Source organism: Bos mutus, chromosome 2 (assembly GCF_027580195.1).
Source record: "Bos mutus isolate GX-2022 chromosome 2, NWIPB_WYAK_1.1, whole genome shotgun sequence".
Lineage (NCBI taxonomy): Eukaryota > Metazoa > Chordata > Mammalia > Artiodactyla > Bovidae > Bos > Bos mutus.
In genome coordinates, this window is record NC_091618.1 from 20,561,065 (window position 1) to 20,574,194 (window position 13,130).

The window sequence follows — 13,130 nt, forward strand, 5'->3', positions numbered from 1 at the left end:
GCGGGAGGAGAAGGGGACGACAGAGGGTGAGATGGTTGGATGACATCACTGACTCAGTGGAGTGAGCACGAGTTTGAGTAAGCTCCAGGAGTTGGTGATGGACAGGTAAGCCTGGTGTGCTGCAGTCTACGGGGTTGCAGAGTCTGACATGACTGAGCGACTGAACTGAACTGAACTGAGGTTCTCCTTAGAAAGGGCCCATGTGTGTGCTTGGTCACTCAGTCATGTCCTACTCTTTGCAGTCCCATGGACTATAGTCCACCAGGCTTCTGTGTCCATGAAATTCTCCAGGCAAGAATACTGAAGTGGGTTGCCATTTCCTCCTCCTAGGGTATCTTCCCAACCCAGGGATTGAACCTGTGTCTCCTGCACTGGCAGGTGGATTCTTTACCACTGAGGCACCTGAAAAGCCCAGAAAGGGCCAAGACTCATATGAATACAATGTTCCTTCCCCACCAAGACAAAGCTTTCCTCCTATTTTGAAACCAACTGCATGCTTGTCTCAGTATTTCTGTTTAACCTTAAAAGTTCATTTGGAAACTTCTGTGAAATCTTTCTCTCTCTTTTTTCTTTTGCTTACATAGCTGCTTGAAATGCTTTAACTTTCCTATAGTCTAGTTAGAAACAGTGCCTTGAAGATAGCCAACTGTCCTGTAGAAGTTTCTAGAGGTGAAATTCCAGACATGAAGACCTTCACAGGAGAACTCTCTTTTTCTAGGATTCACAGCAAACTAAATGTCTGTGTATCACAGTGCATCACTGCATTTACATGTGAATCTCCCTGCTACTATTATATTGAAGGCCAAAGTTGTTCTTTCCAGAGATGCATTTCCTGAAATGTGCCCAGGAATTTTCATGAACTTTGAAACTGTGTTGTGTAGTGGTTAATAAGGAAAGCTTTAGCGTTTGAACCCTGGAAATGTCTCTTACTAACTATGATGGTGGTGGTTTAGTCACTAAGTTGTGTCTGACTCTTGCGACTGCATGGACTGTAGCCCGCCAGGCTCCTCTGTCCATGGGATTCTCCAGGCAGGAATACTGGAGTGGGTTGCCATTTCCTTTGCCAGGGGATCTTCCCGACCCAGGAATCAAACCTGGGTCTCCTGCATTGCAGGCAGACTCTTCACCAACTGAGCTATGAGGGAAGCCAACTACTAACTGTAGTTACTTGTAAAAGGACATTGTTGTGTAACTTACCTTTTAGGGTTATTGTGAAGATTGAAGATCGGTGTTAAACCTTTAGCACAGGATGTAGCATATAAGGAACTGACTGACAATGCTGCTTTTTATAATTTCTTATGGTGGGGAAGATGTTGACGATGGGGAAGAGGAGGAGGAGGAGGAAGGGCGTGGGGTTGGAGCAGCAGCAGTTGTGGTAGCAGCAGAAGCCTCTCTCATTGATAAAAACAAATGCTGACCTTTTCACAAGTGTCCTCTCAGAGTCCGCTTACGTTAACTCTGATTCTGGCCAGACTTGCCCTCCTGTATACCTGCTTCTACACTCACTGAGGAGTCATCCCTCTCATTGACTTCTCCTGATGTTTACGAGGTCCTTTAAGAGAGACTGTCACTGCTTATTTCTCCTCATTTCTCCAGATCTTCCTTCATTCCCAGATCAAGTATTGCCTCCCTCCTGAGGTCTGCCAGGCTTGCCCCAGTTCCCAGTTTTCTAACCCTTCTCTCATTTATTGGGAGCTCATTTTACCTGCATGACAAATTAGGAAGGCTGGAAATAGACATATATTGAGCACTACCACATGCCAGAGAACTTCCCTTGTGGCTCAGTGGTAAAGAATTTGCCTGCCAATGCAGGAGAAACAAGAGAAGGAAATGGCAACCCACTCCAGTATTCTTGCCTGGGAAATCCCACGGACAGAGAAGCCTAGCGGTCTACAGTCCATGGGGTCCCAAAAGAGGCAGACACGACTTAGTGACTAAACAACAATAACAACATGCCAGGGACTGTGCTAGGCATGCATTTTGACTCGTGTAGTTCTCTCCAGCATTAATTTTACATACTGAGAAATGAAGAGCTCAGAGTGGTACAGATTTGCTCAGGGTTATACTGGTAAGTGATCAAGATCTGAACACAAATCTTTCTACCTCTTAGAGTCCTGCCTTCAATCCCTCACATGAGATCACCAGGTACCAGGAGAAGATAGCCAGTCTCTAGGAGGAGGGAAGAAGTCCTCAAAGGTCAATGCCAGTCTTTCAGTACACTTGGTTGCGGATGGGTACTTCTCAGTGGGCAGTGGGATTTGCTTACACCAAAGGCAGCTCTCAGAAATCTGAAACCTTAACTTGGAAGTAAAGGGCACATCCAGTTTTGAAAATCAGTTGTACATTTGTGGAACAGTGTTCCTTCTGTGTGTTTCCCACCTATGACATTCTTATGATTGTTGTCAAATGTTCTGTTGATACTGGGGGGAGACCTCATGGACATAATAATAAAAGCTTGTATTGGCAGAATTATAGATTAGCTGAGATATGGCCCATTCGGCCCTGGACTAGCAAACTCAGCTCCAGGGTCACCTGAGGACTGTACAAAGACTCTCAGGAAGGAAGGCAGGGTGGGGCGGGCTTGACCACAATCCAACAACTGTCTGGTCCTGTTGGAATGTAGAGATACTTTCAAGAATTTACTTGAGTCCTTCTCAAGTTTTTTCCCCAGTTCCTTCTCAGGGAACATGATGCTCCAGCCACATTCAGGTAGTCTGTGGACCACATGGGTTTGTGACTTGCTTTAAAAACCTTTGTGATGGTTGATGGGATTGACTGTTTGCACTAAAAAGCTCTCATCAACCTGAAGGCTTTGTAAGTCTGCAGCTAGAGGCAACCCAAAGATATGGGATTTTAGAAAGTAATCAACCTGGATGTTGGGGAAAGGTCAGGTGATCCCTTAACAGGAAAGGTATAAGCCTCAGAGGAGATATCCAGCCCCAGGCATGCCATTCTTTTTCTGGGAGCATTTTTCTAACCCCCCACCCCTGACCCCAGGCCCCTTGATTGTTTCTCTACAAAAGCTTATCCTTTAGGAATTCTACTTTGGAAAGATGAAAGTATATAGAAATACGTGTTCAGACCATCCAAAAAATTTAGCCTTGGAGAGAGAGTCTTCAGATAGCTCAGTGTCAGAAAGTCAAAAGAAAGAACATGTAGTTATTGAGTTAATAGAAAATGATTTCCCTGAAAGGGCAAATATTGTTCGAAAGAGCTCAAAGACTTAATGTTCCTTGAGAAAAAAAAAAGACATTGTATCTCTGCTACCTTTTGTGGCTAGAAGATTCCAGTCCTCAGTCGCCTGTTTATCTGGTCCTCCCCTGCCCCCCTCCCCACCCGCCACAACCATGCCTAGCCCCTGGTGGATGAGAACTCCAGCAGGATGTATTTGTAGTCAAGATTAGGTTGCAGAGAAAACAAATTCCCCCGGGTACCGAGAATGGCTTGGAGGCGCTCAGATCCTGTTCCCAGACCTTTGGAAAGCACTGGACAGACTCTTAAGGAGTCCCAGGGAAATTGGAGTCCAGGCATTTTCATAAAGAAGTGAGGGGGTGGTGGGGGGGTGCAGAAATCCCAGAGAGTTGGAGGAAGAGAACACCATGATATCTGCTGAAAGTACATGCTAGAAATTACTGATAGAAATATACTGCTGGGCGAGAGCCTATTACGGACTGGGTTAATGCACGAAATGGATGTCAAAGGCCCAGGGAACATATGTTCAGCTTCCCTATTGGGGGTGGGTGGCCCCAGATGGCCTCCCGAGGTGTGTCGCATGCAGCCTTGGGACCAGCTGCAGCGAGGGCAGTGCTTTTTATCAGACTCGGCCGCCCAGGTCAGTTTGCTCACGAAAAGGGAGTTGACCACAAGACTGCATCAAGAACTGGTGGGGTAGGGGAGGGCTCTCAGGAATGAGCTGGTTTTCCTCCTTTCTTGAGACTATCTGTCTTTCTTTGTTTTTGCATTTTCTTGGAAACAACTTTGTCTGATTATGCAGCTTATCTGTCTCTTCCAAACTCAGACTTGCACTTGACCTTGACTTGTCGCAGTTTTCTAACACCCAGCTGTACTTGAGGATGTACTGGACATATCCTTCTTCCCTCATCTCCCTTTCTTTTCTTGGTGTCCTCATTTCAACCCTGCAGGAGGACTGGTTCAGACGATGTTTTTGTACCATCCTCCGGCCTAGAGTTCTGTGTCACTAAGCCAAGCTCCGGGTTGGGTCAGGTGGTTATCCTTAACCTTTCCGTGTGCCTGGAAGATGGAATCAGGTGACGGAAACCTGGTTATCCCCTCAGTTAAGAGCCAAAGATGGGGCCTGAGGTGGAGGGCTCCAATATAGCCCTCCATAGCACTCAACACTCCCTGCTTGAGAATAACAGTTGGCAGAATAAAGCATACCCTTTGAAAGGTACAGAACTTTTGCAAAAGTTTCCTAGGTAGACAGTCTCCCAAAGCTGTTGTTTGCATATGTTTTAGTGGCATAGCACTTGAATTGTTTATACCTTCTTCTTTTTTAAAAACAAAGGAGAATGGCATTGAAACATGTAAAATATCATGTATGAAACGAGATGCCAGTCCAGGTTCGATGCACGATACTGGATGCTTGGGGCTGGTGCACTGGGATGACCCAGAGGGATGGTATGGGGAGGGAGGAGGGAGGAGGGTTCAGGATGGGGAGAACATGTATACCTGTGATGGATTCATTTTGATATTTGGCAAAACTGATACAATTATGTAAAGTTTAAAAATAAAATAAAATTAAAAAAAATAAAAACAAACTTCAATAGAAACACACTGTCTTGGCTTCTCCTATGTGATGACAGCCTTTTATTTATGAGAAATTTTATTCAGTGTCATCAAAAGCATGGTTGAGACAAAAAGTTTTGTGCTCTTAACATAGGTGGTTGCAGCAAAGGAAATATTTGTAGATTGCTGTGGATTGTTGTAGACTGCGTGACAACTTTTGGGGAAATGTAGAGTCCAGTACACACCACCGTTCATGGTGTCCAGCTGACAGCCAGCTGGGCCTCTGCTTAGCTGTGACTTGGGAGCGGCACTCTAGCCAGGAGAGTGGTTCTAAAGTCTCTGTGACTCCTCTGTGGCTTTGTTTTCAGGCTAGACAGATGCGTGAGATGAGCACGTAGTCATCTGAGGCTTGCTCCGGGTAAAACTGTGAACAAAACTGTTTTACCTTTGACAGCTCGTTTACTTAGCAACTAAACAACAACAACAACTGTTTATCAAGACATGCTTATTTTTTTGGATGAATTATATGCTGCTGCTGCTGCTAAGTCATGTCAGTCGTGTCCGACTCTGTGCGACCCCATAGACGGCAGCCCATTAGGCTCCCCCATCCCTGGGATTCTCCAGGCAAGAACACTGGAGTGGGTTGCCATTTCCTTCTCCAATGCATGAAAGTGAAAAGTGAAAGTGAAGTCGTTCAGTCGTGTCCGATTCCTAGCGACCCCATGGACTGCAGCGCACCAGGCTCCTCCATCCTTGGGATTTCCCAGGAAAGAGTACTGGAGTGGGGTGCCATTGCCTTCTCTGGAATTATATGCTACTAATAACCATAATAATGTCAACCCAGGAGAAAAAAATTTTTTAAGACTCAGAAATTTATGATCATAAATGAAAATATTGAATTTATATACATATTTTTGTTGCAGAGAAGTATAGTGCAGTGATTAATATGATTTTCAAATATAAAATTATATTGCACTAGGATAGAAATGGGGGAGGGATACACTTTATCACACTAAGTGGGCAGACTAATTGCATGATGTATTTATTTTGGGATTAAAAAGCAAATACCTCTGGTGTTCTTTAATTTTTGACTGTGTTTCCTATTTGTCTGAAATATCAAATACAGTTTGAATGTTTCAAGCCAATTTATGTATTCCTCTTAAAACAGTAATTTGTTTTATTGAGACATGCTTCTAGAAGGCAAATAGAAAACTACATCAATGATGGATTTAGGAATGGGAAAAGATCTAGTTACTCAAAATGATTCTGTTTCTACTTGGTTTTGAAATTATCATGGAACATCATTCTGATGCTTACTTGGAAAACTAGTCTCTCATAAATATAACATTGATTGAGTTTATCTAGATTTTATCTAGAAATTTAAAATTAAGTTGTAACATTCTACACTCCCATTTCCTTCTCTGTACTTAATTCTGACAGGTACGGGTCTTTAGAGAAGCCAAAGTTTTAAAGATGAGACATTTCAAATTCTTTGAGCCAAAGAGAGCTTTTTTCAAAGTATATGGTACTTGGGGTCAAGATATTTTTTCTTTTTTAAAATTGAGATGTTTCAAAAATGAAACACACCATTTTCACTCTATTAAAGTTTATAATTAGTGGTTTTTAGTGTACTTATAATATTGTACAACGATTACCCTATCTAAATCCATAACACATTACTCTCCAGAAAACTCCATACCTCCCATTTGCCCCTCCTCCAACCTTTGATAATTACTAATCTATTAATATTTTCTGTCTCTATGGATATGCCTATTCTGACATTTCACACACATGGAATTATACAGGACGTGATTTCTTTCACTTGGCATCACATTTTCAAGGTTCCTCTATGTTGTAGCACTGATTGGTACTTTATTCTTTTCTGTGGTCAAATATTCCATTGTGGGACTTCCCTGGTGGCTCAGTGGTAGAGAACCTGGTTGCATGCAGGAGACATGGGTTCAATCCCTAGGTTGGGAAGATCACCTGGGAAGGAAACAGCTACCCACTCCAGTGCCCTTGCCTGGGAAATCCCACGGACAGGGGAGCCTGGAGGGCTACAGTGCATGGGGTCTCAAAAGAGCTGGGCATGACTTAGTGAGTAAACAACAACAGCAAGTATTTCACTGTACAGATGTAGCACGTGTTGCTTAGTCATCAATTGAAATGAGTTGTTCCCACTTGTGGCCATTACAAATAATTCTGCTGTAAATATTCATGTACAAGGTTACGTATGAACATATTTTGTCAGTTCTCTTGTGTGTATACCTAGGAATGAAATTGCTATGTCATATGGTAACTCTGTGTTTAACTTTTTGATGACCTGCCAAAATGTGGTACCATTTTACATAAAACATGTTTATATGTCTTTGCTGTTTGTAGGCAAAATGTGCATTTCTATACTAGGGGATTCCTTTTTAGTTTCAAAAATTAAAAAAAAAAGCACTTGAGTGAATTTTAGCTTGAATTTTTAAGAGAAAAGACTAAATAGAAGAAAATTTCACATAACAAAGTGAAACAATAATTTTTGTAAAAGTTTTCCATACGTATATCTTTTCATTTTTGAAAAATGTGTTTATGAATGAAAGGATTTGGTATTTTTATTTCTAAGAATTAAAAATTGATATGTATTCAGTTTACTCATCACTAAGGAAAGAGTGTTATGTCAAAACAGTGAAGTTCCCCTTTAGAAAATATTTCCATCACTAACTCTGAATAATGAAAGCAATTATTTTAGATGTGGTAATGCATACTGTGTTTAAAAAGATATTTTATATTTGCCATACACAGACTGTAAAGCCAGGACACAGACCCTCAGTTATAGATGAGAGTCTTCTGGAAGAGAAGGGAAGACGGGCAGCGTTTTTGTTGAGCGCCAAGACTTGAACATGAAGTAATTTTGCACATGGCACTGGTAAGGCGTCCTTTCAAGTGCAACAAGCTCTTGGCCACCAATTCCTGGTGAGTGTCCTCAAGTACGATCACTGGCTTTTATTTGGGAATTTCTCCCCAGTGTTGGTTTTATAGGTATAAATTATCTGAGTGTCAAAAAACCAAAGTATTCCATAAATCTATAAATTTTACCCACTGCCGTTCTATTAAACAGCACTTTTCTTATTAAGCAGTAATTCTCTCTACTCTTCCAGAATTGCAGCCAGTGGGAGAATGTACAAGGGCACAGATTCTTGCTCTCCTATTCACTGGGTTTGAATAGCAAAAGCCTTCTCGTGTCCAGAGCCGCAGGGTCCCTATAACTAGCAGTTATAGCAGTTAGGACAACGCACTGCATGAGTGTGGTAGGCAGAATGATGACCCCCCCCAAAGCTGTCCACGCCCTAATCCCTTTAACCTCTGAATGTGTTCTGTTACATGGCAAGGGAGAATTATGGTTATAGATGAAATTAAGGTTGCTAATCAGCTGACTGTGCAATGGGGAAGTTATCCTGGATTATCTGAGGAACCCAGTATAATCACAAGGGTCCTCCAGCCCACTCAGCCGCAGTGTCCCCTTTTGGCTTCCCTGGTGGCTCAGGTGGTAAAGAATCCGCCTGCAATGCAGGAGACTCGGGTTCTATCCCTGGTCGGGAAGATCCCCTGGAGAAGGAAATGGCAACCTACTCCAATACTCTTTCCTGGAGAATCCCATGGACATGAAGAGCCTGGCAGGCTACAGCCCGTGGGGTTGCAAAGAGTTGGGCACAATTGAGGGACTAAAGCACTGGAAGTGGAGGGAGGCAGAAGATTGAGAGTCGAGAAGGAGATGTGATGATGGAAGCAGACGTCAGAGGGAGGTAGCAGGAGAGAGACTTGACTGGTCACTGCTGGCTTTGAAGGTGGAAGGGACCACAAGCCAAGGAATGCAGGCAGCCTTTAGAATCCAGGAAAAGCAAGGAATCCGAGTGTCCCTTGGAGCCTTCAAAAGAGACACAGCCCTGCTGACATCTTGATTTTTTTTTTCTGCCAATGAGGCCTATTTCAGACTTCTGGCCTCTAGAAGGATAAGAAAATAAATTTTTGTTGTTTTATGTCACCAAGTTTGTGGTCATGTGCTACAGCAGCAGTAGCAAACTATTAACAGAATGAGATTGTTCAAAGTGACTACAAAAATATTGGGAGTTATGACAGGGAAATGTTAAATAGTGAAAAATATGGAAAAATTTGAAGCTGATGAACACGTATTGATGAGCAATGAAGGAAGAGAGGGTGATGGGAAGGAGGCTTTTTCCATACTGTTTCCCAAATCATCTCCTCAGCCCAGTTAGGTTTCTTCCATTCTCTCTCCTTCTGGTTGTTCCCACTTAACAGCATCCAGAATACCTTAATCTTTGCAGTAGTTCCTGGGCAAAGCTGCTTGCTTCCTGCTCTCCTCTAGTTTTTATTCTGAGAGTCATCTCCCTTCACGTATCTATCCATCCAAGTCTCACCTTCCCAGTGTCCCTATGGTACCCAGCACAGTGAGGGCCATATTAAAGGGTGTGCATACTTCTTGACTGATTAAAAAGAGGAAATATGGTGATGCTATCTGGAGAGAGGGTAACGTTTATCTGGTCACTGATGACCATCAATTGGTGATAGTAGCCTATTAGAAACTAAAAAAAAAAAATCTTTCTGGAGTTAATTCCTATGTCCTTTTGCTTTTTAGTTTGTTTTGCACAAACCCCAACAGTTTAAATTAATCTGCATTTTTGTTTTCTTGTAGGTCACTCATACTTATTTTGTTTTCTGTACAATATGCATATGGGGTAAGTCCATTAATGAGCTCTGATTCCATGTTGAAAGTTTACTTTACTGAATGCATTACTTTTATTATACTGTCTTAAACCATTTTTTAAAATTGAAGTATAATTTACAATGTTGTGTTAGTTTCAGAACTAAAAGAAAAATGATTCAGTTATATATCTCTATCTATCTGCCTCTTGATTCTTCTCTATTATAGGTTATCACAAGATATTGAATACAGTTCCCTGTGGTATACAGTAAAATCTTGTTGTTTATATTAGGTTTAATGATGTGTTTATGTTAATCCCAAACTTCTAATTTATCTCCCCCACACCTTTGGTAACCATTAGTTTGCTTTCTATGTCTCTGAATCTATTTCTGTTTTGTAAATAAGTTCATTAGTATCATTTTTTTAGATTCCACATGTAAGTGAGATCATATGGTATCTTTCTCTCTCTGACTTACTTAACTTAGCTTCACTTACTTCATGGATAATCTCTATCCATGTTGCTGCAAATGGCATTATTTCATTCTTTTTTATGGCTGAGTAGTATTCCATTGCTGCTGCTGCTGCTGCTAAGTCGCGTCAGTCGTGTCCGACTCTGTGTGACCCCATAGACGGCAGCCAACCAGGCTCCCCCGTCCCTGGGATTCTCCAGGCAAGAACACTGGAGTGGGTTGCCATTTCCTTCTCCATATACATATTCCATTATGTATATGTATATATACACACACATTTCATTATATATATGTGTATATATATATGTGCATATAATATCACATCTTCTTTATCCATTCATTTGTTGATGGACATTTAGGTTGATCCCATGTCTTGGCTATCATAAACAGAGCTGCTGTGAATATTTTTTTGCATTTGTCTTTTCGAATTAGAGTTTTCTTTGGATATATGCCCAGGATTGGGGTTGCAGGATTGCATAGTAACTCTATTTTCAGTTTTTTAGGGACTTCTATATTGTTCTTCATACTGCCTACACCAATTTGCATTCCCAACAGCAATACAGGAAGATTCCCATTTCTCCACACACTCTCCAGCATCTATTATTTGTAGAGTTTTTGATGATGGCCATTCTGACTGGTGTGAGGTGATACCTCATTGTAGTTTTGATTTGCATTTCTCTAATGATTAGTGATATTGAGCATCTTTTCATATGCCTGTTGGCCACTTGTGTATCTTCTTTGGAGAAATGTCTATTTAGGTCTTCTACCCATTTTTTTTTTTTTTTTTGGTTGTTAGGGTTTGTTTTTGGTTTTTTTTTTTTTTGTATTAAGCTGTATGAGCTCTTTGTCTATTTTGGAAATTAATCCCTTATTGGTAGCATTATTTATAAATATTTTCTCCCAGCCAGTAGGTTGTTTTTTTCAATTTGTTTATGGTTTCCTTTGATATGTAAAATATTTAAGTTTAAATAGGTCCCATTTGTTTATTTTGGTTTTTATTTCCATTACTCTAGGATATGGATCCAAGAAAATTTTGCTGCAACTCATGTCAAAGAGAGTTCTGCCTATATTTTCATCTAGGAGTTTTATACTATCCTGTCTTTTAGGTCAATAATCCGTTTTGAGTTTATTTTTGTACATGGTGTTAGGGAATGTTCTCAATTCATTCTTTTACATGTAGCTGTCCAGTTTTCCCAGTAACATTTATTGAAGAGATTCTCTTTTCTATATTGTGTATTCTTGTTGTAGATTAATTGACCGTAAGTTCATGATTGTATGTCTGAACTTTCTATCCTGTGCCTTTGATGTATATGTCTGATTTTGTGACAGTGCCATGCTGTTTTGATTATTGTCACTTTGTAGTATAACCTGAATTCAGGGAGCATGATTCCTCCAGCTCTGTTCTTCTCAAGACTGTTTTGGCTATTCAGGGTTTTATGTGTTTCCATACAAATTAAAAAAAAATTTGTTCTAGTTCTGTGAAAAAATACCATTGATAATTTGATAGGGATTGCATTGAATCTGTAGATTGCCTTGATTAGTGTGGTTCTTTTAACAGTATTGATGCTTGCAATCCAAGAACACGATATATCTTTCCATCTATTTGTGTTGTCTTTGATTTCTTTCATCAGTGTCTTATAGTTTTCAGGGTACAGGTATTTTTGCCTTTTCAGGTAGGTTTATTCCTGGGCATTTTATTCTTTTTGATATAATGGTAAGTGGGATTGTTTCCTTAATTTCTCTTTCTGATATTTTGTTGTTAATGTATAGAGATGCAAGAGATTTTTCTCTGTGTTGATTTTTATCCTATAACTTTACTAAATTCATAGTTTTTTGGTGACATCTTTAGGATTTTCTATGTATATTATCATGTCATATACAAACAGTGACAGTTTTATTTCTTCTTTTCCAATTTGGATTCTTTTTATTTCTTTTTCTTTTCTGATTGCTGTGACAGGACTTTCAAAACTGTATTAGGTGTAAGTGGCAAGCACTGGCATGCTTGTCTTGTTCCTGATCTTAGAGGAAATATTTTCATGTTTTCACCATTGAGTATGATGTTAGCTTTGGGTTTGTCATATATGACCTTTATTATCTTGAAGTATGTTCCCTTTATGCCCACTTTTTGGAGAGTTTTTTTTTTTTTTAACCTCATAAGTGGATGCTGAATTTTATCAAAAGGTTTTTCTACATCTATTGAGATAATCATATGGTTTTTAATCTTCAATTTGTAAATGGGGTTTATCACATTGGTTGATTTGCAGGCAGATCTTGAAAAATCTTTGCATTCCTTGGATAAATAAATCCCACTTGATCATGATATATAAGCCTTTTAACATATTGTTGGAGTTGGTTTGCTGGCATTTTGTTGAGAATTTTGCATCTATGTTCATTAGAGATATTGGCCTATAATTTAATTTTTTGATATCTTCATCTGGTTTAGATATCAGGGTGATGGTGGCCTTATAGAATGAGTTCGGAAGTGTTTCCTTCTCTGTAATGTTTTGGGATAGTTTCAGAAGGATAGGTGTCATCTCTTCTCTGAATGTTTGGTAGAATTTCCCTGTGAAGCCATCTGGTTGTGGACTTTTTGTTTGTTGAAATTATTTTAGTCACAGATTCAATTTCAGTACATGTAATTGATCTTTCATATTTTCTATTTCTTCCTGGTTCAGTCTTGGGAGATTGTACCTTTCTAAGAGTTTATCCATTTCTTCCAAGTTGCCCAATTTATTGGTCTCTAGTAGACTTTTACGCTCCTTTGTTGGTGTGTCAGTTGTGACTTCTTTTTCATTTTTAATTTTACTGATTTGAGCCGTCTCCTTTTTTTCTTGATGAGTCTGGCTAAAGGTTTCTCAATTTTGTTTACATTTTCAAAGAACCAGTTTTAAGTTTCATTGATCTTTTCTATTGTTTTCTTGTCTCTATTTCATTTATTTCAGTTTTGATCTTTACGTTTCTTTCCTTCAGCTACCTTTGGGTTTTGTTTGTTGTTATTTCTTTATTATACTTTTAAACAAGTCACTCTCTGGGGCTTTTTTTCCCATTTGTAAAAAGGAAGTGTTGGATTAAATGGGCTATAAGATTTCTTTTATATCCTACCATCAAGACTAGTATAAAATCGCCTAGGTATTAGACATTTCTTTGTTTTATAACAGAACTATTTTTTCAAAACTTTTTTCAGAGGGCAGAAGGAAGCAGCTGGG

The 13,130-nt window shown here is 39.9% G+C and overlaps 1 protein-coding gene across 1 annotated transcript in view; it reads left to right on the top strand.

The window, feature by feature from the left end:
• The window catches only part of COL4A4 (collagen type IV alpha 4 chain), a 150,832-nt gene that overhangs the window by 7,696 nt on the left and 130,006 nt on the right, over positions 1–13,130 (top strand). Inside the window, exons 2-3 of the mRNA XM_070385778.1 lie at positions 7,537–7,707; positions 9,446–9,488. Coding sequence (XP_070241879.1) covers positions 7,652–7,707; positions 9,446–9,488 — 99 coding nt within the window. The 5' untranslated portion in view covers positions 7,537–7,651. The remainder of the gene's footprint in view (positions 1–7,536; positions 7,708–9,445; positions 9,489–13,130) is intronic.